Source organism: Gymnoscopelus microlampas, assembly GCF_963454915.1.
Source record: "Gymnoscopelus microlampas genome assembly, chromosome: 9".
NCBI lineage: Eukaryota > Metazoa > Chordata > Actinopteri > Myctophiformes > Myctophidae > Gymnoscopelus > Gymnoscopelus microlampas.
In genome coordinates, this window is record NC_139946.1 from 48487919 (window position 1) to 48515856 (window position 27938).

The 27938-nt window shown below is 43.9% G+C and overlaps 4 protein-coding genes and 1 long non-coding RNA gene across 5 annotated transcripts; 1 reads left to right on the top strand and 4 right to left on the bottom strand.

Annotated features, from left to right (window-relative positions):
* Positions 1–1571: 1571 nt before the first annotated feature.
* On the bottom strand, positions 1572–3107 carry LOC311052286 (complex I assembly factor ACAD9, mitochondrial-like; the record flags this gene model as incomplete). Its single annotated transcript, XM_084067179.1, has 1 exon — positions 1572–3107. Exon 1 carries the CDS (start codon positions 3066–3068, stop codon positions 1572–1574), a length of 1497 nt encoding a protein of 498 aa, XP_083923305.1. The 5' UTR covers positions 3069–3107.
* Positions 3108–4611: 1504 nt separating this feature from the next.
* On the top strand, positions 4612–5835 carry LOC311052244 (enoyl-[acyl-carrier-protein] reductase, mitochondrial-like). The gene has a single exon (XM_084067121.1). It carries the CDS (start codon positions 4904–4906, stop codon positions 5801–5803), a length of 900 nt encoding a protein of 299 aa, XP_083923247.1. The 5' UTR covers positions 4612–4903; the 3' UTR covers positions 5804–5835.
* A 560-nt stretch (positions 5836–6395) lies between these two features.
* LOC311051596 (mitochondrial inner membrane protease subunit 2-like) lies at positions 6396–7954 on the bottom strand (the record flags this gene model as incomplete). The annotated part of the gene is made up of 3 exons (XM_084066176.1): positions 6396–6961; positions 7764–7841; positions 7951–7954. The coding sequence occupies 3 exons, from the start codon at positions 7952–7954 to the stop codon at positions 6402–6404; spliced, it is 642 nt and encodes a 213-aa protein (XP_083922302.1). The 3' UTR covers positions 6396–6401.
* Positions 7955–15033: 7079 nt separating this feature from the next.
* LOC311051597 (small ribosomal subunit protein bS6m-like) lies at positions 15034–15357 on the bottom strand (the record flags this gene model as incomplete). Its single annotated transcript, XM_084066177.1, has 1 exon — positions 15034–15357. One exon carries the CDS (start codon positions 15355–15357, stop codon positions 15034–15036), a length of 324 nt encoding a protein of 107 aa, XP_083922303.1.
* A 10325-nt stretch (positions 15358–25682) lies between these two features.
* Positions 25683–26943, bottom strand: LOC311052296. The gene is made up of 3 exons (XR_014601497.1): positions 26884–26943; positions 26729–26797; positions 25683–26050 (listed from the first exon to the last, which is right to left on the bottom strand). It is a non-coding gene; the product is annotated as an uncharacterized lncRNA (long non-coding RNA).
* Between the last annotated feature and the right edge of the window lie 995 nt (positions 26944–27938).

Here is a 27938-nt window from a genome sequence, read left to right on the forward strand (position 1 = left end):
GATGTCATCCCTCATGTCACAATGACTCAGCCATAACCATATACTGTATGGAGTTCTCATCACAGCTACGCCTTCAGCCTGTATGCCACCAGCCGGTATTGTCTGAAAGCAGAAAGTTAAAACATGAAGTTGTACGACAGCTCCAGCAGTCTGGATTGTCACCATCTCTGGCTGGTAGCCATGTTCCACGTTCGGGTCCACCACCCCCTGGAGCTCTTGCGGTCCTGATTGTAGGGGAAAAGGGTGGGCACACGACCCAGAATGAGGTTGGTCTGCTGCAGGCCTGAGATCCACTGGTTCAGCGTGGCCTGGTCTCCATGGCTGCTCAAGCACATGGAAAATACCGGACCCTCGTCCAAATCCTCCACATCAAAGGTCTCTTCATCTCCCAGATGGCGCTCTAAGTCCAGGTGCAGCTGAAGAGGATAGTAGAAGAACCTCTCTGGATCGTAGCATTCCTCCAGCATCTCCTCGGGGGGCAGCGGGTCTGCCCTAAGGACAAAGTACTAGACAGAGGTCTTCCTCAGCCACAGGGGGAAGGGGCCCTCCACAAACAGTGTCCTGCTGGGGTTATGCTTGGCTAGAAGCTCCATTTGGTCTGGACTTTGGATGGCTACAATATGAGGAGGTGTGACCTCTTCGCCTGACTCTGTGCATGGCGGCGTCTGGCAAATGGTGACCGTGGCGTCCGGGTCGTTAGCGATGCGCGTGAGGCAGAATCGGGCCACGTCCACAGAGTCTTCAGGCAGCTGACGGGGCACAGGGTAAGGGTCAACTGCGTCCCTCCCCTTTGAACCCTATCTTTCCAGGGAGCTTAAGTGATCATTATGGTGGTGATGAGTAATTCCCATGGGTGTTGTCCTGGATGGTTATCCGACTATATCCATCCGCAGATGGATGGTGAATCCAGAGTGTGTTCTGCCGCTGCTACGCTGTCAACCACGAGATGATGCGCTCCAAGACAGCTGTCCATAAGCGCCAGACAGCTCTATTAGAATGTTAACGTGAATAGGCTCCTCATAATATGGGTATAATAATATGATTTCATTGCATTGTAGTGACTTGGTCTTGGACTCAAGTGGACTCGTGGGGGTAGAGTCCCGAGTCCCTTAGTCCGAGTCAATACCGAGTCAAATTATGGGCGAGACCGAGACAAGGCTGAGTAAATCAAAAAGCGGTCTCGAGACCGGTCTCAAGTACTACAACCCTATAGATCACTTGTATATTGTTTTATTGTTTATTGCAGTAGTGATTGTATTGTTATGTATCTTACCATCTGTCTGCAAGCTGAATTGCCTTCCCGTAAACATTGAAATATGTTCTTGGTGTACTGTATTTGATTGCCACTTTAAAGCACTTTGTAACCATGTTTCGAAACACGCTTTATAAATAAAGTTTATTATTATTATTATTATGATTATTATGATTTTAAAAAAGTGCATCTTAGACATTAGCAATAGCTTAATGTCTTATAAATGTGCATGTACATAGTTACAGGAGGGGCTTTGGAACAGACAAAGACAAATGTAGAGTTTAATTAACACTCCAGATGTTGCGAGATGACAGCTAGTTCAAAAAGTCCTTTCCAGTGGATGAGAGCAGATGTAGGCTCTCTTCTCCAGGACCTGCTGGGCGATCTTCTTGATGTTGGAATCGTTGTTCTCTGGTGAATGCTTTTGCAACTGAGTCATCAAGTAATTGTTCTTGAAGAAGACCTCGGTGCAAAATGTATTCGCTAGCAGCACCTCATGGTCATGGTTTCTCAGTCCGATGCTAATAGAACGTGTAGCTCTGGACAGTACTGCGGTCATGGCGTACAGGTTGATGAGAACATCCGCTACTCTCTTCAGAACCAGCTGCTCCTCTACGATGGTCTTTCCATATCGGTACAGCAGGCTCTCTGTGGTTGAGCCAAAAAAGGCGACATTCTGTTCAAACTTCTTTGCACTGTCCGCCAAGCTGGGATGCACCACTCCATCTTTGCCTGTTAGACCCAGATCCACACTCCCTCCCATAGAGTCCTTCAGTTTCTTTCCCAGCATGCCCAGAGCAACACCTACATTCCCTTTCTTCATCTCCTTGATTTTCCCTGTCAGGATCTTTCCAGCATATTGCATACCAGTCAGAGCAATGTACATCCTCAGGATCTCATTGGTCCCCTCAAAGATGAGCAGAATGCGACAGTCTCTTAGGTAGCGCTCGTACGGATAGTTCTTTGTATAACCTAGACCCCCGAGGATCTGCAGAGCCTCGCTGACACAGATCCATCCTCCCTCTGAGCTGAACACCTTGACCATGGCAGCTTCTAGAGAGCAGTCTGGAACACCTGGTCTGTCCATCATCCCTGCTGTCAGGTACGCCATGCTCTCCATAACAAAGGCACTCTGGGCCATCACTGCAAACTTCTCCTGAATCATCCCAAATTCACTCAGTTTTTTGTTGAACTGTTTTCTAGTTCCAGCGTATTCTGCTGTTAGTTCTATTAGTTTTTTAATCATTCCTGCCCCAGCACTGCCCATACTAAACCTTCCAGAGTTCAGGATGTTCATGGCAACCTTGAACCCACCACCAACTTCTCCTATCACGTTCTCCACTGGTACGGGCACATTGTCAAATGTTACTTCACAAGTGTTGGCTCCTCGGATTCCCAGTTTGTCCTCGGGCTTTCCGCTGATAATGCCACCAAACGCTCGCTCCACGATGAAGGCAGAAATCTTATCTTTTTCCACACCGTCCTTGTCAACGACCTTGGTCCTCGCAAACACTGTCAATATGTCTGCCAGTCCTCCGTTGGAAATCCAAATCTTAGAACCATTGAGTAGGTAATGACTCTTGTCTTCTGACAGATTGGCACGGGTCTGAATAGAGGCTGCATCACTTCCACTCCCAGGTTCAGTCAAGCAGAATGCTGCTACATGCTCTCCTGATGCCAGTTTGGGGAGATACTTCCGTTTCTGTTCCTCACTTCCAGCTATCAGAATACCCTTCAGGCCAATGGCTTGATGAGCAGCCAGGGTGACAGCAATAGATCCATCCAATGATGTGATCTCTCCTAACCGTGCATACATGGTGTTGGAAAGTCCAAGACCCCCATACTCCTCAGGGATCTGGATACCAAACAGACCTAGCTCTTTCAAACCATTCAGGGTCTCTGGGGGAATCTTAGCTTCATGGTCGATCCTCTTTGAGTCGACCTCCTCGTTGAAGAACTTTTCCACTGGTGCAATAAACTGGTTGATCTCCTCCAATTCTTCATTTGAAATTTCTGGGTAAGGAAAGACCTCTGTCTTGTTGACTCGTCCCAGGAACAGATCTTTAGCATAGGCTGAATGTCTTGCTGTGCTTTTAAATGTCCTCTGCTGCCGTAAATGAATGGCTTGCGTCCCGGTGTGTTTTAAATGACAGCTAAAAGTTTTTAAATGTTTAGACACAACGATAATTCTGTTTATATTCAACATTGTTCTGACCTGATGCAGCTGCCTGCCTGCCTGCCTAACGGCTCCACTGGGCTTGGAAAGAACAAGGTTGGCTTAGAGACCCATTTATAATCATGGACTGACGCCTTAGCGACAGGCGCCATGGACCGACTCATTTGAGTGTCGTCATGAAAGGACTTAGATAGATTGGTCTTCATATATACCATATTTAGGCATAGATATTGTATATCTCCATATAGGGAGATGATTGATTCCTCATGGCATCAGGACAAATCCAACTGTCATATAGCCTGGCTCCAGCCCGTGAATTGCTAGCCACGTCCATTAAAAAAAATTGTTCAGGCGATTCTGGTCTGGTGACGCTCTCATAGGAGGTCTCAGCCTCGGTTGAAAATCTGATCGACGAATCGGATCGGGATAATCCAGTATGAACCAATCGCCAAAAAGTCTTTGAAAAAAAAAACTTTGGCCACGCCCCCATCTCAGCAATCGGCTGCATTCAGACTGAATAATGGAGTGAAACGAAATGAAAATTCAGGCTGAGTGTCCGGCTAACTGTCATACTTACTGAGCCAAATTTTGGGGTTAAAAAAGGGTTAATCCAACATGGCCGCTTCCTATACTTCATGAGCGGTGTAAACAAGAGTAATACTGTAGAAAACATTCAGGGCATATTTGCCAGCACTAGCCTATATATGGAGATCCCCATAGATGGAGACAATCGACCTGCAAAGTCGTCATAGAGACCTAAACGTGCCATATGTACGGAGTCTGACATCAGCGAACCCTTCCCAGAAACTCCATGTATAGACATAACCATCACGTCCAGGACTGACGTCATGGTCCCATATTTGTGCATAACTGACATAGGCAGCTCCATATATGGAGACGTCTGACACTATCTGACATCACCATAGTGATGTCAGGACCGCAAGCCAGCAGTATAAGAGACTCTGGATGGCCTGGTTAAACCTGTGTCCTCAGCGACGCTCGAAGATCATCTTAACTCTCCCCAGAGTACCAGGACGATTAGCTGGCCTTACAAACCAGTTAATCACGGGTCGCATATACAAGGACGAGAAGCATCCAAAAGCATATTCTCGAAGTGGCCTTGGATCTGGTTAACGAGTCAGCCGATTATCAGTTTCTATAAATACAGTTGTAAGATGGAATTCTCTCGAGCTGCACGCTTACTAATTCAGAGCAGTTGTTCCAGACATCAGACAACTTGCAGAACCTTCGCGACTGTTGTGCTAAAACAACCAGTTACAGCAGCAGCAGCAGCAGCACCAGCACCACACAGTAACACATGTTCAGGGGTTACACATAGGTTATACTCTAGTGGTCCTACTGGAGGAGGATGCTGCTCTGCACTGGTCTACAGGAACCATGGAGACCCTGCTCAAGTTGTACAGTTGGAGAACGTGGACCTGCCCTCCATTGGTGCAAAAGATGTTCTTGTCAAAATGCTGGCAGCCCCAATCAACCCGGCAGACATCAACATGATTCAAGGCACATATGCTATCTTCCCTGACTTCCCAGCAGTGGGGGGTAATGAGGGTGTGGCTGAGGTTGTGGAACTGGGGAGCCAGGTGAAATCTCTCAAAGTGGGAGACTGGGTTATTCCCAAAGACACCGGGCAAGGGACCTGGAGGACAGCAGCAGTGCTAGCAGAGGAAGATGTCATCTCTCTGCCAAATGACATTCCCTTGTTGTGTGCTGCCACACTGGGGGTCAACCCCTGCACTGCCTTCAGGATGCTGGCTGACTTTAAGGACCTCAAGCCAGGTGACACAGTGATCCAAAATGCATCCAACAGTGGAGTTGGTCAGGCTGTTATACAGATTGCCGCTGCAAGGGGAGTCAACACCATCAACGTTGTACGAGACAGGCCAGAGTTCACGCAGCTCAGTGACCGGCTGAAGGCCATGGGGGCCAGCCATGTCATCAAGGAGGAGACGCTAAGAGGGCCTGAGATGAAAGAACTATTCAAGACGTGTCCAAGACCCAAGCTGGCACTGAACGGCGTTGGGGGCAAGAGTGCAACGGAGCTCCTCCGTCACCTACAGGTTGGAGGTTGCATGGTGACCTACGGAGGCATGGCTAAACAGCCTGTCATTGTACCTGTGAGTGCTCTCATTTTTAAGGATGTGGAAGTGCGCGGCTTTTGGGTCACACGGTGGAAGAAGGATCACGCAAATGATGAAGGGGCCTTCAGAGGCATGCTGGAGGAGCTGTGCTCTCTGGTGCGCCAGGGTAAGCTGACCGCACCAGGCTGTACTGAGGTCAGCCTGCAGGACTACCGCACAGCCCTGGACTCCGCCATGCAGCCTTTCATCTCATCCAAACAGGTCCTGGTCATGTGACCCGTTTGAGCTCTCCCCAGAGCAATAAAAACTGCACTATGTGTCTGTAGCACAAAAGTGTTAGTGAGGAGAAGATTGGTGGTATACCGTCTGCTGGGGCGAACCTTTTCCAACTCCCTGCATTCATTCTCTGGGTTATCCTGGTGACGGAGCTGTAGGAGGCAATGTCTGTTTTTTGGATCATAGGTGTAGACAGAAGGGGTTAGGATCAGATTAGGCCTATAGGGCCTGAACATACAACACAATCAGAATCCTGTGTTCCATGTGATTCTACCATTTCTAGCCGTGTTTGATTGGGCAAAACCTGTTTCAACTTTCTTTGCAATGCCGTGAGACATGTCGGCCAGGAATATTTATTAGAAAATACATTTACAACACTGCAAACTCATGCTGACATTGTCTTATCAGCAGAGTTTAAAAGCTACAGAAAAGCTTTTCTGTACACATTTATAAATGAAAGAAAAATAGTAATACAACATACATTTGTATTTTTTCAGTTGGCAATGTGGGGCCCCCACCTTCACCTTCCCACGTCTCCACTTGGGGTCCTGACCCATAGTTTATGAACCTCTTATCTATAGATGTATGTAAGTGTTCCTCAGCTCTCCTTTTCATCCACGCTCCAGTTGAGTAGAGGTCCACGGTTAGGGGGGAGCGAGGCTTCGATCTTCTGCCAACGATTGGGAGGCCAGATGATGTGGGAGGCCCGGCCATGGAGTAGTCCTTTAGATACCGGTCCGAAGCGGTTGCTGTCCACGCTGGGTCCATGATGGTCCCCCTCGATCCAGAAGTGACCGTCAGGCACTCTCACATAGTGGTTCTTATAGCTGAGAGACTTGATGAAGTCTCCTTCCAGAGCAATGACGCTCTTGATAATCTTCTGCTGGGGGTTCTTGGGTGACATGACAGACACGATGTCTCCTCTCTGCACTTGGTAGTTCCTCACACTCCATCGGTTTAGAAGCACTATATCAGATGCAGACACACCCTCGGGGTTCAGGGAAGGCTGCATAGAGGCTCCCTCTACTCGTGCTATGTAGGCCAGTCGGTCCAGCACGGTGACAATGACAGGCACGGCCACAAAGAAGCCACTCACAAAGGCCTTGAGGTACCTGCGGCCAGCCCCCGCCTGATGACAGGTTCCTTTAGTGCAGAAACCTGTGAATAGTTAGAAGTTTGGGTTCATACACTGTTGTAGTAGATGGATGGATGGGTGGCGGATTTTGTAGGTTATTCTGGTATTAAGGGTTAAGGCTCTGTTTTGTAGCCTGTGGCCCCCCCCTACCCTGTTTTTCCCCCTTTGGTTGTATGCGACTATGCCAGTGGTTCTCAATCAACCCCCGCGAAATAATCATATTTGAACTGGGGACCCCCCATTTTGTTTGACTTGGTTCCACAGATAAATATTGTGAAGGTGGCAGATATACAAGCTCGCAACGCGAGGCGTTGTGAGCTTGTCGATCTGCAATTTTCACAATTTGGCCTCTTTCTTACATTGCTTGACGATTTTGCCAATGTTTTATAGTATAGGTTTGGTTAGTTTGTTGATTAGTTTTGATGCAGTATTTGTTTTTTTCTTTTCTTGAGGTATTAAAAAGGTCTTAAAGTTCTTAAATTGTCACTTCACTGTTGTCTGGGGACCCCCCCAAAAGAATCATGTCAGGCTGAGAACCACCACACTATGGTGTTGCACAGTCTATAATATACTGTAATTAGTTATAAATAAAAGCCTATTGAATATAAAAAAAAAAAAAGAAGACGCCTCCACGTAAGAAGACGCCTCCAGCCCTCTGCCCCGGGTGCGGACGTAAACTGCATTTGAAGACGACCCACCATCTTCTAAACAGAGAGGAGATCCTCATTTTCTTAAAGCTGGCCAGGGGGAGGACCAAAATAAACCTGGATCCTTGCCCCACCTGCCAGAAACAAACAAAAAAACTCGAAAGGCACCTTGACATACACGTGAAGGGGGAGGAGGACCCTGCACAGCGGGCCCGCACTCTCAGCCTCCTCTTGCACCTCGCCTCGTGTTGTAAAACTGAATGTCAGGAAATCTTTAATAAACCTTAATCCTACCACACTTATAACATGTGAGTTCAGCTTGTGTTCTAACTTGATGATTTAAACCTCTATTACAGATACCTTGCCCATGGTGATTCTTATGGCATGATTGCCAGTCATTTCCGTGTGGGCAAATCCACTGTGGTGGGCATTGTGCCCATCGTTAAAGAAGCCATCTGGGAGGGTTTGGTTCCCGAGCTAATGCCTATGCCAACAAAGGAGGATTGGGAAGCTGCAGCCAATGTCTTTGGTCAGAAGTGGAACTCTTCTCACTGTGTGGGTGCACTGGTTGGTAAACATGTTGTCATTCGGGCACCCATGCATTCAGGGGTCAGCTTCTACAACTACAAAGGCCAGTATTCCATTGTCCTTCTGGCTGTGGCAGATGCCAACAGTCTATTCCGTGTGGTGGATGTGGGAGGTTATGGTTGTAGCAATGACAGCGGCACCCTCTGGGCGTCAGAATTTGGTTAATCTCTGAGGGAGGGAACACTCAACCTCCCTGATGAACCACTCCCAAGCGCCGAGCACCTGGGGCCTGTCCCATATGTTTTAGTGGCAGATGAAGCCTTTCCCCTGCGGCGCGACATGATGTGGCCAGTCCCTGGAAGATATCTCCAGACCTACTCGCAGCGGATTTACAACTACCGCCTGTCCCGTGCACGAATGACTGTGGAGAATGCCTTTGGCTTGATGGCTTCACAGTTCCGCATAAACCACAAAGAGAGGGAGCTGAACCTCGACAATGCGGAGAAGATTGTGAGAGCAACCACAACCTCCTCAGATGGCACCAGATGGCATCCTACATGACTTCAGAGGAGACTCCAGATTCTCTCTGCCAAGTTGGAAGGGTTGGGAGCAATTTTTCTGGGGAAGAGGCTTGCTCTATGAGAAACACCTTGGTGGAGTTCTTCAGCTCATCAGCCGGTGCCGTGTCGTGGCAGGACAACTATGCTTAATCGTCACCCACCCATTCATTGTCCTTCTCCATTTTATTTTCCTCCTCCATTTTATTTTTCTTCTCCTCAGAAGAAAGGTAATCTAGCAACTATGACATCTCTCATTTTCACCTGGTGGATGAAGGACGAGCAGAAGCTGGTGAGAGCACCGACTACGGAGCTAAAAGTGAGGGAACTTCCCGCCAGCACAAGCTCCAGGTTGGAAGAAGGCTAGCCCCAACCCTAGCTGGGTTAGGGCAGACTATGGGCAAGGAGACCAGGAGCATGGTGGAGCTGCAGGTGCTGTGGAGTGTCGGGTTCGACCCACAACCAACAAGACTGAGGTGTCGTGCATTGACCGTACTTCGAAGAGATTGCGCTTGTGGTTTTTATAATGTCATGTAAATAGATCATATAATGTTGTGTAAATCGTTCATATTAAGTTGTTTATGAAAGTTTTGTATTTTTTAAATTTTCTTCATGCATATAAACAAAACAAAAAGTTCAGGAATTTGTTTGGGAGCACCACCTATGGCAATGGAAGCGGTGATGAGACTGAGGCTGCACAAGTTGGTGGATGGGATTCCAATCAGCCACCCGCAATCCCACAGGTGAGGCTACTATCAGACTATATAATACTTAAAAAGTCTTTCCCTCAATACATATGGTCCTGTGTCGGTCCCGTTCTTGTCTGATTATGTCCATCTGTGTTTGTTGGGTTTACTGTTTGTCTTTAGATTGTTTATTTATTTGTTACACTGTGCTACTGTAACGCCACAATTTCCCTTTGGGGATTAATAAAGTATATCTCATCTCATCTCAGGTGCAGAAGGCAGCCGACCGACCGGAACTGGCTGCGCCAGATGATGGTGGTGCCAGAATTGACAGAGGTTGACAAGAGGCCCACCGACATCAAGAGCCGGCCACTTCCCGCCTGCACAAGCTCCAGGTGGACTTCCCAGGAAGTGTCCTTCCTTCTGCTGGACTGGACCTTGACCCTGAAGCAAGCCTACATTCCAGCCTTTACGGGACCATTGAACCAGCTGGAGCTGGCACTTCCGTTCACAAAAATATATTTTAAAATATCTTTACATTTTACTTTTTAATTTCCATTTCTGCTAAGCAGCAAGCTAAATACACTTAGATGATTTAGATTTACATTAGGATAAATTTGCACGACTGTAAATACGAAACGGAAGTGGGGAGGAGGCTTCACATCCGGTTTATATTCTAATCATGATCAGAGCTTCCGAGTCCCAGACTGTATGACCGGAAACATTTGAAAATTGTGTGAGGCAACAGTCTGGCCATGCGAGACTACACTTGCAGAGACAAGAGAGGTAGACAAATTATGAAAGCCCCAGATCACAAACGAAGACGCTGTGGGGGAGAGGACTCACCCCCACAACTGCAACCCAAGCAACATTGGCTGTTGTGGAGCGGGAAACTATGCCGACAGAGTCTGCAACGTCGATTAAATATAAACTTAATTCCTTAATTTCATTCCTTCTCTTTTTCCCCAAAAATAACGGACCTACAGCGAATGCTTCATCCCCCGAACGTTTACGGGTTGAGAGGTCCTCTGATGGCTTTATTGAAATTTCTGATGATGAAGATGGGGACATTATAGAAATACATATATAAATATATGTGACAACACGACTACTACTATTGATTTTAATTTTATTACAATTTTCATTAAATTGTTGGTTGCTGGCTTGTTGATTCTGTCTTGCTTTTATTTATTTATTTGTGAGTATGTTGTCTTATGTGTCTAGTGTTGTGCACTTACTTGTTAAAAAATCAATAAAAACATTGAAAAATCAGAAATACCTTATGTCCCTAGAAATAGTTTATCCCCTACTCTCTATATACCTAAAACGCCAGTTCAGGTATTTAAAGTAACGTTTTTCTCCAATTTAATTGTCTTTTTTGATGCATGCTTAATGGTGGTCTGGTTTGACGTTTAGTGTTCAAATTGTACAACGTTGTAATTTTTGGCAGGATCTATGGCTTTTCGTGAGTGGAGCTCTGTGGCTCGAGCAGTTCCGTAACTGGCAACAAGTTTTTATTACCGGCAACATTGGCTCCTGTGGAGTGGGAAACTTTGGCGACACAGAGTCTGCAACGTCGATCACCTCGTCTAAAATTGCGACCAGAACTGGGTCCCCCCCCAGGTCCCCCCCAGTCCACCGTGGGGGATGCCCGCATCGACCTCACACAAGCGCTCATCAGTCACCGGGGAAATTTCAACACAGCCGATTCTGGGTGGAGTGGACTCAAAGGCCCCCACCTGTACGGCATGGACGCCTTCGAATGCAGTGTTAATTTGCGCTACGTCGTCTCGGGGACATGCAGTCCTTGAACTGCAATTGTTGCCCTGCAATGGACTACTAATCCACCACTACCTCAAATTACAGGAAAGAGGGAGAGAGAGACAGGGAGAGACACGCCGCAAAGGTCAAAATAGCCGATCTACAAGCTCACAACGCGTGGCAGCGCAACACATCATGAGCTTGTAGATCTGCTATTTTCAGAGCGCAACACCCAAGCGCAACCAAACATAAAATGACTTGGCTTTTAGTTCTACTGGATCTCTTCTCTATTAGACAAAATTGTCAATATATTTAATCTTTGTCATCATAGCTTAGTTTTTTAATTACTTTTTTCGTCAACAAAAAATCAACACTGGTCAGGATGCTTTCTCAGTGGGGTGTGGAACTTGGACATAGTGGCGAGCCTCCACATGTGTTATTTGGTCAGAAGTGGAACTTTCCTCACTGTGTGCGTGCACTGGATGGCAAACATGTTGTCATTCGGGCACCCATGCATTCAGGGGTCAGCTTCTACAACTACAAAGGCCAGTATTCCATTGTCCTTCTGGCTGTGGTACTGTAGATGCCAACTGTCTATTCTGTGTGGTGGATATGGGGGGTTATGGGTGTAGCAATGACAGCAGCACCCTCTGGGCGTCAAGAGTTCGGTCAAGCTCTGAGGGAGGCAACACTCTACCTCCCCGATGATGAACCGCTCCCAAGCGCCGAGCACCTGGGGCCTGTCCCATATGTTTTAGTGGCAGATGAAGGCGGGACATGACACGGTCAGTCCCTGGAAGATACCTCCACACCTACTCGCAGCGGATTTACAACTACCGACTGTCTTGTCATTTTTTCGGTCATTGAGTTTGGATTTTGAGTGTGCTGACTTTGAATGTGTACATTTGTGATTTTTTTTTCTTTTTGTTAGTCCACACAAGTGTTTTGATTTGTTGTAGAAAAAAAAGACCGCAAAGAAACCATTCATTCAATCATCAAATATTCAATCAATCAAACCTGTACGGCATGGACGTCTACGATTGCAGTGACAATTTGCCATGCGTCGTCGCGGGGACATGCAGTCAAGGAAGACAGCAGCTTGAAAGTCACCAAAGGGCGAAAGAAATATGTGGCCTGCAAAGCCTGTCCTGTTTTATTTGCACAATTTCAGTTCAATTTTGCACAGGAAAAAAAAGACATGTAGTGCCTGTATGTGATGGATTGGGAAAAGAATAACATTTATATATATTTGCACAATTTCTTTGTATCTGAACTCCTCACAAGGCAAGGCTTACTGAAAGAAAGAAACGCCTATTGGCTGCACTTGCTTTGTGTTGTAAAGAGTTGTATGATATTAGATTTTATTTCAATGTGACCATTTTCTGGTAACATGTGCAATCCATGTTCACATTTCCTACCTTCAAAACAAATTATTGAGGATGTTTATGCTTTTTTCAAGAAAAAACACTGAAGTTTTCAAATCCGATTTTGTGTATTTTGTCTGTTTCTGTGGGCCAATTGCACTGATATAGTAGGTCAAAGTGAAATACATTTTTGTTGGGTCATATGGGTGAGGTTGTGCTGAAAAAAGGGATACCAAACATTGGTGGGTAAACACTTTTTAAATGTGTTTTATGAAGTGAAAATCAAAAGCATGCGAAAAGCCAACATAGACTACAGCTAATGTCTGCTCATTGCTTTATTTTACTTCAATTTTATGTTCATATGGACAACCTATCTTGCCATTTTCAACCTACAATATAATAGCTGGGCATGAACTTTATTTTCCAAATCCGAATTTTATTTTTCTATATGTGCGTTTCTGGTTCCAAAATGATTGTCGACTTCTAACTCAAAGTAGTCGACTAGTTGTTGAGATTTTTTTTCTTTTCTTCCATAATCACTTAACAAGAAAAAACATCTCAGATACAACCAGTAAAAGGTGTGCGCGCAGTGCAATTTCAGGAGTTATGTCTGCTGTTTGAGTGCCCCAGTCTGAAGGCTCAACATAATTTTACAGCCATTATTTGTTTGTCAACAATGACCATGGATGTCTTAAGAGAACAATTGTTTCAGGGCCCATAGCTGAATAGCTGCTGTATATACACTCTGTCTTGATTCATTTAAAAAAAAAAAAATGTTTTGTTAAGTACTCCACTATTTTGACTACTGCCAAGTGTCAGCTAGAGGTTGCACTAGTCAACTAGTTGGTCACTGGTCAGAACCCTGGCTCACACTAGTTAAACAGAAGGCACACAACCTCACACTAACACACACTGAAACAAGAATGACAGACGAAACACAATTGTGTTACACAGGGGAGTTTAAGTAGACACAGCACTAACAGGACACAGGTGAAGCAACTGACAATCAACACAGGGATAGGCTGGGGCAATCAGGTCACAGGTGACTAGGGTTAAGTAATCAGGGTGGAACGACATCACAGGTAACAGCAAATAGGTGGACAGGAAGCACAAGAACTGTACTACAAAATAAGATACTGAAGAAACACCTGGGGAATTAAAATACTAACAGAACCTCAGACCTATATAGACACAGAACATACTAAACACAGAGTTACAGAACTAACCAATGGTGTTTACTCAAGTACTGTACTTATAAGTACAATTTTGAGGTATTTTTACTTTACTGTATTTTAAATGTTCAGTACTTTTACTTCTACTCCATTACATCTTAGAGGCAACTATTGTACTTTTACTCCACTATACTTATTTGAAAACTTTAGTTACTAGTTACTTTGCAGATATAGATTATTATATTATAAAACATACAAAGACACTTCAGCCATATTTTATGAACAAATGCCGATCTACAAGCTCACAACGCGTCGCATCGCGACGCGTTGTGAGCTTGTAGATCTGCTATTTTCAAACATTTGAGTTCTTTTACTTTTGATACTTGAAGTATGTTTTGATGACAATACTTTTGTACTTTTACTTAAGTAGCATTTTGAACACAGACATTTCACTTGTAACAGAGTATTTTTATATTGTGGTATTGCTACTTTTACTTAAGTAAAATATGTGAGTACTTCTTCCACAACTGCAAGTAAACATTACAGGCCTTGACAAGTCCAATAGGATCCTTTAGGATTTTAACGATTCCTCTTAACTAGTCCGATTCCTTAACAGTTCCCTTTAATGATTCCTATATTTAAAAAATATATAATCTATATAATTTGGACATCATTTTTTGATGAACACAAATTAAATACATACAGTATTGCATACATATTTTTGTAGTGAGGTCCAGGACTTTCTGGGTTACTGGAGCTGGTGTTCCAAATGGACCCTTACAGGTCTGTAACACTTTTACAGTTATGGTGGTCCTTGAAATGAAATGGTTTGAATATTGTAATGTTATAGCACACACTCATTCAGTGCCAAGTAAATAAATAAATAATTGCCAATAGTGCCAGCGATGTTTCACTTTTCTTACTTTTTCAAGTAGTCACAGAACATTTATATCCAGTATGATCGATCCCATAAAAGTTGCTAAACACGGAGGCTTTCACTGTGCTGCCGTGAAGAAAAACGGCAGCACAATATACAAAACATCACTAAATGATGTTTTGTATATTGAAAAACGCTTAATCGCTTGTTATGGGCAAAAATGCAGGGGAATAAAAGGAACTCAAGATACAGCCTGAAATGGTGGCTTAGTGGTAAACACTGAAAACACGGTTTGGACGTGTTACACGTCTTTGGCACTCTGGGCGTTGGAAAATAAAAATGGACGTGTTACACGTCAATGGCACTGAATGAGTTGAGTCCACATACCAGCTCTGACAGTGTGATAAACCGGTTCCGGAAACGGTACCAAATGTAACTTATTACTCGATTACTGGTTCCTCAATGTTGGATGCAGTTCCTCCGCTTCTGGATCCCAAACCCCCTTAGCCACAGCAGGATCTTTTGGAGACCTGGGGGTCTTTCTTCAGCACAGTCTGCCTCACCACGTCCACGTCTCGTTCTAGATGATCCAGCAAGCCTGTGAGGACGTTAGGAGCTGCGTGGAAGTCCACCATAAAGTATGAACCACGCTCGTGCTGCTGGCTGTGTTTGGATATCCTGTAGGGCAGCAGTCTCTCTCCCAGGTTCTCTAGGTCTCTGACCACGGCGCCACGCTCCATCAAGTTCTCCACCGTCCTCCGGAGGGCCGCTGCCGTCTCAGGCCGCCGCATGGCCTTCACGATGAGGGCCAGCTCGTACCGAGGCATGGCTTTGAGAAGAACAGACAAATACTAAGTCAAAGGTGAACTGCAGTACAACGACTTATTCAAATGTCATGTCTAACCGTTAGCTTAGAAGACATCCGTGTTATGACACCCGATATCTGATTCCATGTCCAGTATGCTGTCTGTATTCAAATGTAGTCTGTTTGAGTCACTTTGCAGGTGGTCTGCATACCCCTAAAGCTCTTGCCTTTACATTACATTACAGTCATTTAGCAGACGCTTTTATCCAAAGCGACTTACAATAAGTGCAATCAACAAAGGTAGGGAACGAAAGCTACTAATCACCAGAGGTTATAAGTGCATTTTCTGCAATAACAAGCAACCAAGAGCATACCTAGCGCTAAGGTAAAAGTGCAATATATCAGCTACCTATTTCCTTAAACAGATGAGACAAAATAGCTAAGTCAAATGAGCAGGAGCTAAAAACAAATAATTGTATTGACTAAACAAGATCCAATAAACAATTCAACAATAAAACAAGCATTCGTACAACTAGTTAACAACAAGTAGGCCAGGCAAAGAGGAAGGGTAGTGTTTCCTGAAGAGGTGGGTTTTCAGCCTGCGGCGAAAGATGGGCAGTGACTCTGCTGTCCTGACATCAGTGGGAAGTACATTCCACCACTGTGGGGCCAGAACAGAAAAAAGTCGTGACCGTGTCGATCGACCAGAAGGACCGTTGAGTGGCGGGGGAGTCAGTCGCCCCTTGGTGGCAGACCGGAGTGGTCGGGTAGGGTTGTGGGCATTGACCAATACCCGGAGGTAAGAAGGAGCTGTTCCTTTCACTGCCCTATAGGCTAGCACCAGGGTTTTAAACTGAATGCGAGCCGCTACGGGGAGCCAGTGCAGGGAACGGAGAAGGATAGTTGTGTGAGAGAACTTGGGGCGGTTGAACACCAGACGAGCCGCAGCTTTCTGAACAAGCTCCAGGGGTCTGATGGCAGATGCCGGAGCGCCAGCCAGGAGGGAGTTGCAGTAGTCCAGGCGGGAGATGACAAGAGCCTGGATGAGCACCTGGGCTGCCTTCTCCGTGAGGAAGGGCCGAATTCTCCTGATGTTGTAGAGGAGGAATCTGCAGGACCGTGTCACTGATGCGATGTTAGCCGAGAACGACAGTTGATCGTCCAGGGTCACACCCAGATTCTTCGCAGTCCGAGTTGACGTCACCACAGCGTTCTCAATGGTGATGGCCATGTCTCGGTGAGGACAGCCCTTCCCCGGGATGAACATCAGCTCGGTCTTGTCCAGGTTGAGCTTCAGGTGGTTCGTCGACATCCACTCCGAGATGTCAGCCAGACAAGCAGCAATGCGTGCCTCCACTTGTGTGTCAGAGGGGGGGAATGAGAGGATCAGCTGGGTGTCATCGGCATAGCAGTGGTAGGAAAAGCCATGGGAGCGGATGACAGCACCAAGAGATGTAGTGCCTGGAGAAAATATACAGCCCGTGTTCTGACATCACAGTGATGTGGTCGATTCGGATTGGTCAATAGAGGCATTTCGACGCTGCAAAACAAGGCCTCTTGTCAGAGTTTGTTGGTTTGTTTCATTGTTCTGGCCAGTGACGTTCTGCAGCTTAATCTTCTTTTGGAAAGGAATACCATTAAAAGAAAACGGTATGCCATTATATAAAACGACATACCATTTAAAAATCACACCCAGTGTGAAGTGGGCGGTGTGTGGTCATCACAACATGACTCACTTTAAAAAAAGGGTAGAACCCTTTTTTTAAAGTCCATACTGCTATTCATAGGGCTGCACATGTGTCATGTGTTTCGCTAGCCAATCACAGTCCTGAATTTGCAAAGTCAGCCAATCACATTACAGTTAGTGGTGATGACACTAGCTGTAATGTGATTGGCTGATATGAAAAAAGTATCGATTTGCATTAACAATGGAAGGGTTAGGGGGTACACACATTTTTTGGTCGGTGTCCAAAACTCACTTATAGGGGGCGGCTACACCGCCCCAAAAATGGTATACACCTTTAAAAGTAGCAAAACATTTTTGGAACGGCACACCACTCCCAGGAACGGCACATATCGCTTTGGAAAGGCATATGCCATTTTTGAGCTCGCCCCTTGTGCAAATCTCTGTACTGTACGTCTGAACGTCTGTCTGTAGCATCTCGTCTCTCGAGAACCGTCCGACCGATCGACTGCAGTGGCCGGTGTCGAGTAGTTAGGATTGGCGGTTGTCCAGAACCGCAGAGCCGACCGATATGCCCATATGTGGGCATATCCTGATGACATCAGGGCACTCATTACATTAGTCATTTAGCAGACGCTTTTATCCAAAGCGACTTACAATAAGTGCATTCAACATAGGTAGGGAACAAAACTACTAATCACCAGAAGTCTTAAGTGCATTTCCCGCAAAAACAAGCAACCAAGAGTATACCTAGCGCTAAGGTAAAAGTGCAATATATCACCTACCTACTTTCTTAAACAGATGAGACAAAATAGCAAAATCAAATGAGCACAAGCTAAAACAAATAAGTGTATCGACTAAACAAGATCCAAAAAACAATACAACAATAAAACAAGAGTCCGTACAACTAGTTAACAACAAGTAGGCCAGGCAAAGAGGAAGGGCAGTGTTTCCATATGAGTACACTCCATATGAGTATAAAAGGGACACAGGCAGAAATGGGCATACAAGCGATACAGACAGACAGACAATATTAGATATTAACAAACCATAAATCCCCATATATGAGTTACCCTGATGTCATCAATAGTCTGACATCATAGTACTGGTGTCATAGACTGACATGGACCTAGTACGACAAAACAAACAAACAAACAAACAAATACATTTACAAACATATCTGCCATCTGATTGTCAATCGCTTTTTGTCGCTTAAATCAGTGATTCTCAACATATGGGCTGGTGGGCCGTAGGGGTATTGCAAGTGGGCCCACAACTAATTGGTAAAACACTAATTTGTGATCATAATACAACATTAATTATAAAAAAGGGGACAAAATTGTCATGGTTTTAGTACTTTAAAATCTTGACGTTAGTTCCACACATCAAAGCGGGAACACAATCGATTGATTGACCATTAAAATAAACAGGCTCTGAAAATGCATGCGGCCCACCCATCTGACCACAATGTTATTCACGGTCAGCAGGTGCGGCTGTAGGGTTCTTCAGTCATTCGTTCATTCATCGTCCATGGAATTATGATGTTATTTATTCACCGTTTTATTCATGTTAGTAGGCTCACTGTTTTTGTTTAGTTGTTTGTTTGTTTGTTAAGAGGACTATGTTATTTTTTCAGCTGCTGTTGGTAGTCATGGCTGCCAGCTCCCACCTGATGTCGTGCAGGAGTTCTGACCGCTCCAGACCGTGCTGAATAACTGCTAGCTTGCAAAACATCTTCAGAATAGGACTTAAGTCCAAGACATGCAGGCCATCAGGTAAGTCACCTCCTCCTAAGAGGATGACACGATCGCCCACCATGCCACAGCACATCATATACGTTGGAGACGGGCCTTTCCCCTTGGGCTCAACCTTCGTCCAGGAGAACGTCTCTGGACTGAATTTCCACAGGTCGTTGAAGGTGTGGTTCGGTTTGTATCAACCAAATATGTACAGCTCTCCGTTGTAGGGAAAGGCTGAATGATGCCCGCGTCTTTCTGGTAGAAGCTGTGCAGAAGGCGTGCTCAGCCAGCTCTCGGTCTCTGTGTCAAACACTATGATGGCGTTGTAGAGGTCGCCATGCTCCCCCAAGCCTCCAAATACAAACATATTTGTCCCGATGATGGTGGCAGTGTGAAGTTCTGAAGCAGGTGGCGGAGTACCTCTGGTGTTAATTAAAGACCAGACCATTGTGGTGGTGTCCAGCTTGTAGATGTCATTAGTGCTTACAGTCTGGTGGATAATTCCTCCAAGACACAGGCTGAGTGGTAGCACCTCCCCTCTGGAACAATCCCGGAAACCGTAGGCTTGAAACATCTGTGTCCGTCGACATTGAATGCATAAAGCACATTGTTGCAGTACTTCCTGTAGTAGTAAGTATACCATCCCCAGATGAAGACGATATCTCCTATCAGCACAGCTCTGTGGCTCCAGTACCTGTGGGACAACTCAAAGCGACGCGTTGTGAGCTTGTAGATCTGCTATTTTCAAACATTTGAGTACTTTTACTTGTGTTACCTATAAGCCAGGAATTAACATTTGCCAATTCCTCACTCAGGGAACTCTCCAGTGTGGCTTGTTCCTTATGGGACATCAGCAGAGCAGAGTCATCAGCATACAAGAACAAATCACAGTTACAGGCGTTTGTCATATCATTCATGTATACTAAAGACAGCGCTGGGCCTAGAATGCTTCCCTGAGGAACACCACATTCCATGATGCTAGAATCAGACAAAACACCATTTACCTCTACCCTCTGTTCGCGGCCCGTTAGGTAGGATTGAAACCACTTGCATGCTGCCCTGTTTGCCCCCAGGGCCTCAAGCTTGTTCAGAAGTCTAATGTGGTTCACTGTGTCAAATGCTCGCAGTAAATCGAGCAGTACCATTCCACATAGCTTCCCACACTCAACCACTTTCCTAATTTGTTCTGTTAAGAATAGTAAACATGTGTCGGTTGAGTACGACTTTCTAAAGCCTGGAAGCACTATATTTGAATGATTGTCAAATAGTCGGCTCAGGAAATATTTAAGAAGACATAGTACACGTTGTTCTCTGATCTCTATTCTTTTTATGTCATCACTGCTCATGCCAACTTGCCAACTGCCGCTGAACAAGGGAAAAGGGAAAGAAACCAAGATATTATCACTCTTTGGTTGTGTTTGATATATATATATATATATATATATATATATATATATATATATATATATATATATATATATAAAAGCTTTTCTATAACAACACTGGCTCAGCATTTTGCTGCCTTCATTTGATGTCTTGTAAGGTGATGCAATTCTTTCTAAGCATTACATGAAATAGGTTTATCTTTTGTTCTTTTTCGGGGGTGAATATGAGTTTTCTTCTTCTGGAAGAAGTTGCGATGTCAGAAGCTTTGGTACATTTCCCTCCAACCAGCCAACACTGGGTGCTGGGGATAACTTGGGCTTCACATGTTTTGGAAAGAAAGAAAGAAAGAAAGAAAGAAAGAAAGAAAGAAAGAAAGAAAGTGATCCTAGTCCCTGTTCTGGCAAAAAAACAGCAAATCTACAAGCTTGTAGATCTGCAATTTCTGGCAAAGAAATGTGTAGAGTGAAAAAGGAGGGGACCAAGTACAGACCCCTGGCAGACCCCAGTCATCTAAGTATATAGGGTTTAAGCAGTGGTGGAAAAGTACATTTTTTTTTTGTTTACGTAAAAGTATCAATACTGCAATTTAGAAATACTCTGTTACAAGTAAAAGTCGGGAATTAAAAATTAAGTACGAAAGTATTGGTATCAAAATATACTTAAAGTACCAAAAGTAGAAAGTACTCATTACACAGAATGTCCCCTTTCACAAGTTTTCAAATGCATAAGTATAAAAATCTTTTGAAAATAGCAGATCTACAAGCTCACAATGCGTGAGCTCGTAGATCGGCTATTTTCAAACGGCCGAAATGTATTTAGGGCTGAAGTGGTTAATGTATGTTTTGTAATAATATCTAAATCTACAAAATAACTAGTAACTAAAGTGTTCAAATAATTGTAGTGGAGTAAAAGTACAATATTTGCCTCTGAGATGCAGTGGAGACTGAGTTATAAAAGTGGAGTAAAAGTACCGCAAACAGGAAATACTCCAGTAAATACAAATACCTCAACATTTTAATTAAGTACAGTACTTAAGTAAATGTACTTTGTTACTTTCCACCACTGGGTTGTTAGGTGGTAAACATGCTTGAGGGTGCTGTGATTTGTCCTCTTGCTGTGTGTAGTACCAAACCATTCCAGCAGGGGGGAGTATGGCTACATGTGATTCCAACAGCATGGTGAATGCTGTTACAGCCTGCCTCCAATATTTCACCAGAATTTAACAAACCTTAAAACCTGACACATTCTCATATTGAACTGCTTTTTTATTTCATTTTTTTCATCCTAGAGCTGCATACACGGTATAATTTTGTAAAAACAAAATAAATGGGTGTCTGGTAAGAACACGCATCATGAGGAATATCAGGGACAAGACACAGAAACCAGGACTTAAATATTGGAGAAACCTCGTATTTCTTCGTAAATTCATGCCCTACTTGATCATACTACAGCGTCACACCTCTATTTCTGAATTTGAATCCTGAAAAAGAACAGTTTTGGACATACTGTATGAGTACATTATGATACCTTGTATCTCCATGTTTTAACTTTTCTTGTTACGACCCACCGAGTCTAGCGGAGTAGGAACGCAACAAGGCAAGATGGTTCAAGCCAAACTTAAGCTTTTATTTACAGAATAATTACGTTGTGGCATACAATCAGTGCAACTAATTAATATAACAGTGCTACCAGTGCAGAATAAGTGATCAGGGCGCGGACAGGAACCAAATCAAAAAGTCACTTTCCTAAACACTAGTAGAACCCCCAACTCTGACTAGTAATAACCAGCAATAAAAGAAAACCTAACTACCTGACTACCCTACGCTTACCTAATTAAACATAAATACAATGTGAATGGAACCTGCCCTCTACCTGGTGCTAACAATGGGAATAATATAATTAACTACTTACTAATATACTACCTGCCCTGGATCGACTATAAATATGCACTTGGACTTGATAGCACTTACACAAATGGAATGAGGATGAACACAAACAAAGTGATAAGGCTCTAACTCCTCTACTTCGGTGGGCACGCTGTCACTAGACTGTCGTTCATGGAAGTTTCTCTGGACTGACAGCGGGCTCGAGTGAAGACATTGGGTTGCTTTTGAGGAGTGAAGGGATGATGACGCGGAGACGCGGGATGGTATGCGCCAATGGAGGAGCAAAGGGAGGACGAGGACAAAGACGGGCGCGCGCACACCTAACATAAACAACACATACAACACACAGATCCCTACACTAACACTCTTATCCGTAACAATTTTGGACATTTTTACCACCACACATTTTGTATGGGGTCCTTGGCACAAAATGGGTTCCGCGGCTAAATACACATACATTTATGTGTCCTTGACAAGAAAATGTTTGAGAACCACTGGTCTACACCAATGGTTCTCAACCTTTTCAGGCCGCGACCCCCCAAAATAATCATGAGTTGAGGCATTCAATTTAGTTTGACTCTGTTCCACAGATAAATGTTGTGAAAATAGCATCTAGATAGATCTACAATCTTTTTTCCTTTCACTTTTCTTTTTTTTGTATTAAAAAGTCTTAAAAGTCCTCTGGGGACCCCCCCAAATTCATGTGGAGACCCCCTTGTGGGTCCCGACCCACAGGTTGAGAACCACTGGTCTACACGAATACAGATGCCCCGTGTCCGGGGGAGGGAAGCCGGGCGGGGAGGAGGGTGATATTTGTCACTGCAGCTACAGGCTGGGGGGGGGGGGAGGCATGCGTTAATCCGACAGACCTTTTCTCCGACTATGTGGCATCCGCGTGCGGTTAGGGTTAGGGTGCGGGTTTGGTTCGGGTTTACTGTTTAATGTCGGAGCACTGCGCTGTCGGAGGAATGCGCTGTCGGACTAACGTATTGCACCCCTGGGGGGGGGGGGGGGGGGGGGGCACCTGTCAGCATATGGGGAGTGTTGAGCGGGAGGAGCAGGACGAAGGCTCTACGTACGACCTCCCAGTGGGGGCTCCTCACTGGCAGGTGAGTCAGTAGGATACAACACAGAAATGTGTGTGGCGAGGAAATAATTGGCATAATGACTAAATTGGGGGAAAGGGGGGAGGTGCCCAAGATGGTACAGTTACAGTATGCTAGCAGCGTTGGGTCAGTGATTTATCCCACGTGGAATAAGAGCCGGTGGGGACGGTGGGAGCTCACTAATGAAATTAAAAAAACGTGTGCTTTCACTTTGATGTTGAAAATGTGCTCGCCTCAGCAGATTCTCATCTGATGTGCTTTTGCTGCACGGTCAGCATTAGACACACGTGTGTGTGCACACACACACACACACACACACACACACACACAAACATCACATTCACACAATTAATGATTATGCTCGGTTTTGGAAACATACTTGATAATCGTTGGTTAATGTAACACAGGTTCCCTCATGCTGCAGGTTGATGCGCAGATTGCATCATCCATCATTTCTGATTAAAAACAACAAAAACAACAACAACGGAACAGATTTTCAGCGAAGATATTCAATGTAGAGCGAAAACAGAAAGGTAGCTAGTACAGATCCCTGAGGGACTCCAGTCGGTCAACCAAGTGTAGGGTTTAAGCTATTAAACCCCAACGTCGCTATAGACATCCCTATAAACATCCAGCGATCTACAAGCCCACAGTACATAGCAACGCGCCGCGCTGTTGGCTCGTAGATCGTCTATTTTCTGCAAAGAGATTTGGAGTAGAGGGGGAAACTATCTGCAGACCATGTATAGTAGGGCATAACAAAATATAATAGGGTTTAAATAGTTAAGACAGTCATGATCTTAATGTGGTCTACGCCTCAAAGATTCCGGAAATGTATATTGTATTTAATACACGTGTTGTAAATTTGCTTTTCATCTTGTAATGCAGTATTTGTTAACGGCGTATTCAATGGCATTGCCACTTGGGTGTTAAGCCAGACACAAGACAATCTACTCCTCAGTTCCATCGGGCCGCACGACATGGTAGCCGGAGCGGACCGCGTCCACTGTGGGCAACGCTTGCGATTCCAAAAGACGCGTTTCAGACCATTGTCCGAGAAGCGCAGCTTCTCTAAACCTATGCGCCTGGTCTATTTCTTATTTCCACCTCACCGCTTGCGGGATGCAGCAAATGGACCCCCATTTGATATGATCCGTGGTCATTTAACTCTGAGAGTGTACAACATAAATTGGAACATATCTCCCATGTAAAACAATTGTAGAAACTAACAGGAGAGAAAAAGCAGGAACATGGTTCTGAATAAGCACTTTGCTTCAGTACTTCCTGAGGATGTGGATTTCTCCATCTGGTCTTGCCTGTTCAGGAGAAATCATCTTTCAATAAAAAGTTGTTTGTGATTTCTTTCTAATCATCATTCCACTGATAATATTATGTTGTAATGAGGAAACTGTACTTCTATTAAAGATTGCATGTCTTTCAAACACGGCAATCTTTCCAAATGAATAAGTCATATGATTAGTTTTTGTTTCCCTGTTTATTTTTTACCCTGAAGCTAGCAGAGCTAAACAGGTAATGTTTAACACATAAAGACCGGGAACGCATCTGTGACATTTTTAGATTTCTTTGGGCTATTAAAAAATAGCAGATCTACAAGCTCATAGCGTGGCACCGAGTGCCGCGCTATGAGCTTGTAGATCTGCTGTTTTTGAAAAATCGTGAGAATCTGTGCAAATCTTTCAATATATATATTTTTAAAGCAAACATTTGTAACTCAAATCTTTGCTTCTGGGGGGTCCCTGGAACAAAACATTTTGAGATGGGGGTCCGCGGCCAAATAAATATCTAAAATGTTTTTCTAAAGCCTAACAGTATGTATTTGGCATCTCAAAATATGCTGTTCCAGGGACCCCACGGAATCACAGATTGGAGTTAAAAATGTCCGCTCTAAAAACACAAATGTTCACGATTTCGCCCCAAAAAATTGCAGATCTACAAGGTCATAGCGTGGCACTCGGTGCCGCGCTATGACCTTGTAGATCTGCTATTTTTTGAATAGCCTAAGAAATCTAAAAATGCTTTCCCGATCTAAATGGTTTAATGAGGCTTCACAATGATGTGGATGTCATGTATTATTATTTTTTGCGATGGTGTCTTACACCATCACAGTAATTAATGGTGACATCGTGGAGCCAAGCAGACTCAAGACACAACAGCAAGACAATTACTTCATTAAATGACAGTGGTGGAAAGTATAACTAAGTACATTTACTCAAGTCAATAGTTTTTTTTCTCCCGTAAAACCTTTGGGGTACTTTTACTTTACTACTTAGTATTTACCATTTACTTTGATTACTTGATACTTCTACTCCCTGCATCTCAGAGGTAAATATTGTACTTTTTGTTTTTTACTCCAGTACAATTATTAGTGTAGTAACTGAGTAGTAATACTGTAATATGCCTGACTACGCCACCTCCCGCTTGTGGAGGGGGCAGGAGGAACCCCTAAACCTTACACTGTTCAACTTCCCTTAAACAGGAGCAATTACTTTACTAGAGGCAGTTTGTGGAAAAATATAACAACTTTATTACCATGAAATTACAAAACACATCACTGTTGTCTATTACAAACTAGCACGACAATTAAGGTCCTTAAGGCAAGGTATTTAGTATTAAAATGGCAATCTAACAGTTACCTCTCGCAGTCTAAGGAAGGGCGGGTCGGCCCGTGCACACAGTGAATACCAAAATAACTAGGGGAAATGAAAAGGGGACAGGCCTGGCCTCAAAGAAATCATGCAATATAAATACAAAATTCAAATACAAAACATGCAGTGCCAGGTTATATCAATACACACCAATAAAAACAAAGGGGTCCCCAGTGCAGTCCCAAGCTGAGAGGAAAGCCATGTGCAGCAGGGCGGACCCGGCCTTGAACAGGGTTACACGAATTAAACTGTAACAGAACAGAGGAGAGAAACAGTTGAGACACACACCATGAACTAAAAAAAAAAAAATGATATTTAATATCATATGGTGTATGTCCCTCAAACCATTTTCAAAAGGTTTGAGCCTAAATCAACACTCAGATATACTCATCCCAAGTCAATTCTCTCAGGCTTATAAAGCACTTTCAGCTGCAATACCAAAACGTCCTGTTGGGCAGAGGGGTGCTGTACTGCGGTACTGAGCAATTCTGTCTGTCAAAATACATGGGCAGAAAGTTTCGTGATGTAAGCAAACTTGCCATTCTGAGATGGCCTGTTTAGACACGCCCATTCTTAAAATCTCTGAAATGAGAATGAATGACTGAATGTTAAAAAAAAAAATTTTTGGGGTACAAGAGACACTGGGGAGCCCAAAAAATACCCAAAAAATAAAAAAAAGTGAAATTCATGGTGTGTCTCCTTTAAGATATGCCAATATGGATAAATGTTAAAACCTATGCCTACAGTGTACCTTGGCTAGATGGCTCAAATAAACAAAACAAAAAGAGTAAATTAACAGTGGAAAACAGTGGCCGGTGTGGTCCCTTTAAGTTGACAAACAAAACGCATTAGTTGCCAGCCCTAATATCACACTAAATAAAACACTATATTCAAATCATTAAAAGAACAAACAGCTTAAAACCTACTTTGTGTTGCAGTAACTGCGCACACAATGCAAGGCCAAGGCGAGGGGGGCAACCTCAACACCAGAGCTGCTGTATAAAAGAAGACAGTGATGTTACAAACTAAAATACATTAAAATCCACAAAGAGGCAATGCATAAAAATGTATACTGCTTTACCTGTGTCTCCAGGTAGGGCAGACAGAACAGACACCACAGGAGGTCACTTCATTTGTAAAAGTGAAATAATAAATAAATGCATTAAAATAAGATAATAAAACACAATGATGTTGGCTAAATTAAAGTGCTAAAGAGCATGGGAAGCCTCCATGTGCTCAACAGAAAATAGGCAACCAAACAAACAAAAGCCAGCAGTAACATGCGCTCAAACAATAAGCTAACATTAGCATTAGCTGCAACAAACAAAAAGGGTCGCACAAAGAAGCAGATATACAACGTTCAGTTTTTGGCCTACCATGCGTTTTCCTTCTCCCTGCAACCATGCAGCCTACAGCAGAGACAAATGGCTCTCTACTGGGAGGAGCTAGGCTTTTATACTTCCTGGTCATATGACCAGGTCAGGTGCAGTGGGTGCACCAGTCACCTAGATTCCCACATTAGAAAATTAGAAAGTACTTTGTTGTTATTACAAAACATACATTTACCATTTAAGCCATATTTCATACTTAGGCTGTCCGAAAATAGCCGATCTACAAGCTTGAGCGTGTAGATTGGCTATTGTCAAAAAGATTTTGACACATTTTGAAACATTTTAGAACAAATGTGTGAAATGGGACAATCTGCATGATGAGTACTTTTACTTTTGCTACTTTAAGTATATTTCGATGCCAATGCTTTGCTCAAGTAGATATTTTGAATACATAACTTTTACTTGTAACAGATTACTTCTACATTGTGGTATTCCTACTTTCACATAAGTAAAACAATATATATTTATATATATATATAATATTGAGTAGTTCATCCACCTGAGTTGTTCATCCACCATTGCTGGAGTATGTTTTGATGCCAATATTTTGCTACTTTTACTCAAGTAGACATTTTGAATATAAAAACTTTTACTTGTGACAGATTACTTCTACATTGTGGTATTCCTACTTTCACATAAGTAAAACATTATATATATATAATCTGAGTAGTTCATCCACCATTGCTAGATGTAAATGCGACCCCCCCCCCCCCCCGGCTGGTTTGGAGGATGTCAGCCACATGCT

Excerpts from the sequence above, each read along its gene's own strand:
- LOC311052244 (XM_084067121.1), top strand. The coding sequence starts at position 4,904 with ATGCTGGCAGCCCCAATCAACCCGGCAGACATCAACATGATTCAAGGC.